This window comes from Pinus tabuliformis, chromosome 2_2 (assembly GCF_031772625.1).
Source record: "Pinus tabuliformis cultivar Carrire ecotype Pingquan chromosome 2_2, CPIR1, whole genome shotgun sequence".
NCBI lineage: Eukaryota > Viridiplantae > Streptophyta > Pinopsida > Pinales > Pinaceae > Pinus > Pinus tabuliformis.
This window is the reverse complement of record NC_142300.1, coordinates 306,844,761-306,852,579: the sequence shown is the minus strand read 5'-3', so window position 1 is coordinate 306,852,579 and position 7,819 is coordinate 306,844,761. Positions and strand designations below refer to the sequence as shown.

Below are 7,819 nucleotides of genomic sequence, written 5' to 3'. Positions count from 1 at the left end.
CTTGGTCTTATGGAGCTCTGGTTTAGTGTTGATATCTGGATCCCTATTAGCGTTGGTGTCAAGGCATGGATTCTTAGATGGTATCTATATCATATTGGATTGATACCAAGGTTGTATCTTGATGGTACCTATAGAGGCAGTTGTTGTGATGACACCTTAGTCCCTGTTGGGAGGATACTGTAGCAGTAAGGGTAGCCCTAGCATTGTGTATGTTGTTGTACTCTTCTCAGAACATTTCAAATTGAGGTCAACCTTGTACCTCTTGAAAAACTATGAATAACTCCGTAGTTAAAAGGGAGTGTTGAGAAATGTAACTAGTATCAGTCTTCATAATTGTATTTGAGTCATAATGTAATGTATTTGTCAAAAGAAAAGAAAATAAAAAAGTATTTATAAAATAAAAATTATTTATGAGCATGGGTTTCATGCTTTGTTTATTTTGTTTCTAGGCCAAAGCACCCATTGTGTGCTTCTAGGGTTTGCGTCATGAGTCTTAATCCTTGTCATCATGTAATAGACTATTCTTGGGCTTCTTATGTCAAGAAACAAAAAATATTTTTATATAATTGTTTATGTAAATCCTCCTCCACCAAGTTGGTCTACCCTTCATCAAGTCAACCTCATTGAAGGAGCTACAACCACTATAAATAGCATTGAAAACTTGACCTATTGGTGCATTCACTCAAGAAGTTTGATCCGCAACGGAATAAGAGGTGCAAACGCAAGAAAAGAGGTATCAAAAGATTGAAGAATGAGAATAATCCCTAGCGAAGAAGGAAGGAACCCCAGCAAAGGAAAAGAGCTTGTTTTGCTCTTGTTTTTTCCCACACGTGCAAATTTTCAAGTGTTACGAGATGACCGAAGTTGCAATTCTACAGTAGGGCCAAAATTCTTGTTGGAGGAGGGTTGAAATGTAAGTTTGTTGTAGTATTGAAGCGGTTCAACTTGAGTTGACTTTTGGGGTTTAGCTAATCATCTTGGGAGGTTGACTTGGTGGAATGAAGGAGGTATTTTTCTTAATTAAAAGGTCTTGGTTATCTCATTTGATTTGGTTCTAAAGAAAAGAAGAGAATTTTTTGGTTTTCCTCTAGAAGAGGGGTTTTTCCCTACCTGAGAGCCTACATCCCGTGTCCTTGATCTTCATGTTCATGTTTTGATAGTTTCATGATGATAAGACGATAAAATAAGATATAAAAGGAGTTAATAAATATTGCTAAGAAATCAGAAATAATTATCAAGATAAGAAAATATTTTTCCCTTTTGATTTTTTAACACAAACCCCCATTCCTCACTCCAACCATCCCCACCTATCCTTTTATCCTTAATTTAATTCATGATTAGACTAGTTAGGTCATAGAGAAATGATTAAATAAGAAAAAAATAATTTATAGTAATAATATAATATTATTTTCTTTAAAGGTCAATCAAATCAAAATGGATTCGTGAGAATCCTAATTCAATCAATATCGAATTTATCATAAAAAATTTAAATCATTAATTAATTGTTAATCGAGATTAAGGGTTAATCAATTTATTAACCACTAATCAAGATTAGATATTAGTCAACATTAATGCTAAGCATAGGATACTAAGGTATCCATGTGAGGTATGGGTATGCAGCTAGCATATGCATATCTTGAACATATACTAGTAATATTTATAAGAATTAGAGACAAAAGTAAATCATTCAACAAGTAAGTTAATAACCCAACATAACATAATAGAATCATGGAGTGAGCATTACACATACAATACCATTACCCATATATTAGACATTCAACAGATTTGAACTATATATTTATATCCACTATTTAATTATCAAGATCGTATAATGCATATCCATCAATAGTAAAGCATATTCAAAATAATGATTTTCTTAATTCAAAATAGAATCATTTAATCAATTTAGCATCTTATCATAAAATAACTAATTATTACTTAATTTACCTATGACAAGTTATTTTAGCAACATATGAATATCATCATCCAAAAACATAATCATCAAACATCTATCCTACTCATCAATAATAGACCTATCAAGTATCATCATCACATACTGGGAAATAACTGAATATACTCATGTCCTTAAACTATAACACAATTTTCATAATGTTTATTATGAAAATGAAAATAAAAATAAAACAGGGAACTACACTATCAAAAATGATACGTGGAAGATCTACCAAGAATTCTTGACGCTATAAATATCATAAGGGGATAAAAAATGTGATGACTGCAACAAGGAACATGAGTTTATGATATAGGGATAAATAATGAAACCTATTATGGGTAATCTTCTAATTATAGTAATAGCTACTAAAAGTCTCCTACAACTTAGAAATATTCCAAGGAATAAGTCATCAATAACACTTCTTCTAATTCTAGTAGTAACTACTAAAAAGTTTCTTACAACTTAGAAATGAATTAGAAGTAACTACTAAAAAGTTTCTTAGAAACATTTCAAAAAATAAATTACCAATTACACTTTAGTACTTAATAACCTCTTTATAATATATTTCAAATATGTTTTAATATTTCGAATTTCACTCTTTTATAAGAAAATTATATATCACTTATCCTACTACCCAAATTATATTTTATCATGCAATGTAATCAATAAAATGCTAAAAAAGTTGTTTCAAGATAATGCACATTTAAATTTTCTAATTTTTATTTATAATAAAGAGAAACTTGCTATTAATACAATTAAAACTAATCTCAAAGTATAACCAAATTTGGAAAATCATATTTGATAAGTCTTAATTATCAAAATATACCCATGAGAATCAGGATATGAATGAAGCACAGGTGACTTTAAGATGATCAATCCACTGACACCGGTTGCATCAATTCCGCTTCATTTCTCAATTCTTGAAATAAAACAGATGATAGGTATCGTTCTCCAAAGCTTGGATGTACAGTCTACATAAATCAAAATAATATCAACAAATTAAATGAAGGAAGAAAACTTAAATGAGATGATCAATTAAAAAAAAAATATAGGTTTAGTAATATATACCACTATAAGTTTGTTTTTATTCTCTGGCCTTTTTGCTAATTGAATTGCTGCAACTGTGTTGGCCCCAGAAGAAATTCCAACCTAAAATATACACAATAACAACTACATCAAACTAAGAAAAAATCAAAGGATACACATGATTGGTGTCTTCATGTTAGTTACAAATGAATAACAAAATCATAAGTAATGTGTGGTATATCATATGGATAAGAAATATTTACCATGAGGCCTTCCTTCGTAGCTAGCTCTCGCGCCATTTTTATAGCATCATCACTGGATACCTAAAAATTATAAAAAAAAATAAAATTCAAAAAATAGCCAAAAAAAAAAGTTATTTTAGTGGTTAAAAATTTTAATTTTTCATATAAAGTTACTTCAAAATAATTAAATAAATGAATACCTCTATCACTCCATCAAGGATATCCAGGTCTAAAATCTTGGGAGTAAAACCAACTCCAGTACCTGTGATCTGATGTGGACCTGAAAATAGACATTGCCCATAATTTAAAATATAATAAATCGTTAAAATAAGTATGAAACCAAAATGGAAAATCCACCTACCTGGCTTTCCACCATTCAAAACGTTGCTTTCTGCTGGCTCAAGCCCATAAATCTGTTTAATTATTAAAAAAGAAAATTAAATTAATACTGATATAAAAAAATTCTGTACTTTTCGTGTATATAGATAAGATAATATGACATAATATAATGCTTTAATTTTAATGTGGTAGTTTACTTAATGTATACATATTTAAGTATTTAAAAGTTTTTTATATTTGTAACTTTAAAATTTTACATAATTAAACCAATATTACAAAATGTTGTTTTATTTCATTTCAAAATTCAAAATGAAATGTTATTTTATTTTATTTTGAGTATAATAGTTCCAATACATTTAAATTTCAAAATTCTTTGCCTACACCTTCAAAAATTTGCATGGTCTAATCGCACAAATATGCTACATAGTTTAGCAATTTAAAAATATTTTTATATTGAGTAGCTTCTAAATTTATGACGGTAAGGTGACATGAAATGTTTACTCTAAATTTATGAGGGCGGTAACAGTCTTAAAATATGTTGACTGATAAAATTTTCAAAATAAAGATATAATTAATAAGAAAATTTAAAATAAATATAGCAATTACTAATTAAATATGACTTATTAAAAGTTAAACTAACTAAATTCATATGAACGTGTTTTGTTTTTTTTTCACATTTGTAAAGTTAAATGTTAGATATTAGGATGCGTAAAAAAAATTGTAATTTCTCCGTTTTTAATTAGTAAATCTCATATTAATATTTGTCAATAATAATTTTATAGGTATATACTTTATCAATTTTAGAATGCAACATATAATTATGAAAAAAAACATTATATTATTAAATTTATTTAAATTATAATACATTTATTTTATTTTATAATTATAAATTATTTATCTACAATATTTTAAATAAATGATTTAATTAAATAATATATTTATCTAATATAAAATTTATTTTATAAAAAAATTATGAACAATTTTTTATTCAAATTATATTATTGAAACACAAAAATACTAATGATATCAGAAATATATTTATACACAAACTTTAAAATATATAAAAAAAATAAAATATTCTTATTGTTCTATATGTTTAGTGTAATAATTAATTAAAATCTTAAAAACTCAAAAAAATAATTAAAAGACACACATTTTGATTTCAAAGCGAGTGTTATAGTACCTCACCAAACAAGGACTCATAGAAATGGTGAGAATTTAATGTCATATATTTATGTGTAAGTAGAGTTTAAAGTTATTAACTAAATATTTTGTGAGCAGTTTAATTGGTAGGTAATAGTAAAGTACTAAAAATGTGAAATATATAATCTAAACTTTAAATCTTCCTAATTAATTTGACTTTGAGTAATAGTTGGACCCACTAAATTATCATTTTTTTTCTCCTTTTAATAAAATAAATATTTTTATTAAAATATAAAGAGTAAGCTTAAACAAAATCATTAAATGAATAAGCAACTAAAATTTAAAAATAAACCAAGAAAAAAAAAAACAATTTTTTTTTATGGTTTAGAAGGCGAGTGAGATTTGTAACTAGGAGCCAAGAAAGGGGAATGGCCAAAGCGCGTTCGTTATCCAAAATGTCTTTAGCCCACTGGAACCACATCCACAATAATTTCAGTGACAATAAATAAATCAATTGGTGCTGGCCTTCACATGGCTCCCTCTCCCTCTTTCTGATTCAGGTGATTCCAAGATTCAGGTGATTCCAAGAATAAAGAGCCACGAAAGAAGGGATGAATGATTACCTACCTTGACATTGGGATTTTTGCTCTTCAGGTATCTACCAACTCCCGACACAGTGCCACCGCTCCCAATTCCCATCACGAATATATCAACTTGGCCTGCAGTGTCTTCCCAGATCTCAGGTCCCGTGGTCTCAAAATGGGTCTGCAACCACTCTCCCCAACTCAGTCTCTCAGATCCTCCATGGATCCAATATATCTGCAGATTTATAGTCTGAAACAAAAGCGGGATTCTCAAACTATTGAACACATACCTTGACATTAGCAGGATTCTCAAACTGCTGAAGCATGAATGCATTGGGGGTTGTCTGCAGAAGGTCAGCAGCCTTCTTAACAGCACCCCCCATGCCTTTTACAGGATCTGTGAGAACAAGGTCAGAGCCGAAGGCACGCATGGTCACTCGTCTTTCCAAGCTTGTGTATGAGGGCATTGTGAGCACAAGTTTGTAACCCCTGCTCGCAGCAATATAAGACAACGCAATTCCCATATTTCCAGATGTTGGCTCAACCAATACACTCTGTAATTAAAATCCCCATTATCAGTATCTGAAAATATATTTATTGCATTGAATTGAACTGTAATTAAATTCCTATTATCAGTGTCTGTAAAGAAATTCCCATTGTCAGTGTCTGCAAATATACCTTCTCTGGCGAAATGAGTCCTTTCTGCTCAGCGTCCAGAATCATGGCATATCCAACCCTGTCAAACAAAGCATAATTCCTAATTACAAACAAGTGCTATGTGGGCTGTAACTACACTTCTTCCAAATATTTCTAGAATCTGCAAGTTAAAAATAGTTCTACAATGAAATCTGCAATAGAAATAAAGATGGCCCATAATAGATTACTTATAAACGAGTGCCATGTATGCTGTAACTCTGCAATTAAGATAAAGATAACCCTACAACGAAATCTTGCAATTAAGATAAAGATAACCCTACAACGAAATCTGCAATAAAAATAAAGATAACTTTCTCAGATAAAAATGACCCTCCCATACACTAGCCCACACAAGAAAAATGACCTACAACATACTTTCCACAATCTACAATCAAGATAAAAATAACCAACACAATAATAACCAACACAATAAAAGACACCTACCTGTCCTTGACACTGCAACAAGGTTGCATCATTTCCAGTTTGGCCACTACGTTAGCTACACAGCCCTCGGTTACTTTGCTCAGATGTACCATGGGGGTTCTTGCTATCAACTGTACTTATGACACAGAAAGTTCTGTTAGTATCTACATAGCTTTCAGAAAAGAGAACAAAGGATCACATTATTACACAGATTCTAATTTCCACAAGTGTGCTCTGGGGATTTTGTGTTCAGGAAATTTTAAGTGGCATAAACTATTTGAAAGGGGAGAGGTTGAGTAAACAAGTATATTTAGTATACAGTTCTTTATTATTTAGTACAGTTATATAAATTAAATTGCTAATAAATGTTGATAGAGTTATATTTATCAAAATAGTTATGTGCTATATAATTTATATAAAATTGAAAATTTATAACAAGAAGACACAGTCGAGATAACAAACACATAACAAGCACAAAATTTAGAATGGAGATGGCAAACAATTTTGAAATAAAAACTTGGTTTGCAAACTCTTTATTAAATTTAAACCATTTATACATTTTTATTTTATTTTAATAAAAACTTTATTCCAAAATAAACTTAACGAAAATCATTAAATTTTTTACCCTTTGGCAAATGAAGAGATCTGAAATCAACATAGATCTATTCTAATATAGTCAGCCAATTAATCAACCCACCTGAGACACATCCTTCTTCAAGTTAAGGCCAGTCAGCCTGTCCTTCAAGTTGGTGTTGAGTTCTGTTGCAGAAGAAGCAGCAGCAGCAGAAGCAGAAGCAGAAGCAGCAGCATCAGTTTTTGTGACATGGTTTCTGCAAAACATACTGCTCAATGTGACTTTCATGGCTGCGTTCATGCCGGTCTTCATCTTCTCTGCTCCGAATCTTGCTGCCATACCTGTAACAGCCATTTCTGATCTAATCGGGAATGAACGCAGATGCAGAGAATGGATATTGAAGAAGAGTAGCTGTGGCACATATATATATACACACCGGGATAAACACTTGGTCGTATACACACGGGGCGGCGGTTTGAATAATGATATGATGGGTACAGCGCAAGTTGCAGAGCATGAACCCGCCACTTTGAAGAGCTGGAGACCCAATAGAACTTGTTTATTGAAACTTGCCTGTCAAACGATAGTACAAATTGGATGTCTTTTCGGGTTTGGAAAAGGAATTTGAAATTGTAATCCAATGGGCTATTGAAACAACACCCCTTCTTCGAGTTGAGGGAACAATATTATTGTTTAGCCCCTTCTTCGAGTTGAGGGAACAATATTATTGTTTAGCCACTCCCAGCTCATGTTGCGCTCCAATGGCCATGTTTTGTTTTCAAATCTGGTCCCACAGTCCCAAAAGGAAAATTACTACGTTGGACTTTAGCACAATTATAAA

At 30.8% G+C, this 7,819-nt stretch overlaps 1 protein-coding gene across 1 annotated transcript; it reads right to left on the bottom strand.

Moving 5' to 3' along the window:
- Positions 1 to 2,647: 2,647 nt before the first annotated feature.
- On the bottom strand, positions 2,648 to 7,479 carry LOC149192514 (bifunctional L-3-cyanoalanine synthase/cysteine synthase 2, mitochondrial-like). Its single transcript, XM_089404635.1, has 10 exons — positions 7,102 to 7,479; positions 6,426 to 6,535; positions 5,964 to 6,021; positions 5,576 to 5,839; positions 5,329 to 5,466; positions 3,581 to 3,632; positions 3,420 to 3,499; positions 3,241 to 3,300; positions 3,020 to 3,100; positions 2,648 to 2,922 (listed from the first exon to the last, which is right to left on the bottom strand). The coding sequence occupies exons 1-10, from the start codon at positions 7,330 to 7,332 to the stop codon at positions 2,824 to 2,826; spliced, it is 1,173 nt and encodes a 390-aa protein (XP_089260761.1). The 5' UTR covers positions 7,333 to 7,479; the 3' UTR covers positions 2,648 to 2,823.
- Positions 7,480 to 7,819: the final 340 nt, after the last annotated feature.

Bases quoted from the DNA above. Each gene is read 5' to 3' on its own strand.
- LOC149192514 (XM_089404635.1), bottom strand. From the start codon at position 7,332: ATGGCTGTTACAGGTATGGCAGCAAGATTCGGAGCAGAGAAGATGAAG. The intron at 6,536-7,101 runs GTGGGTTGATTA...TCATAAGTACAG, and splicing joins TGAAGAAGGATGTGTCTCAG to TTGATAGCAAGAACCCCCAT. The intron at 3,500-3,580 runs GTAGGTGGATTT...GTCTATTTTCAG, and splicing joins TTTGAATGGTGGAAAGCCAG to GTCCACATCAGATCACAGGT.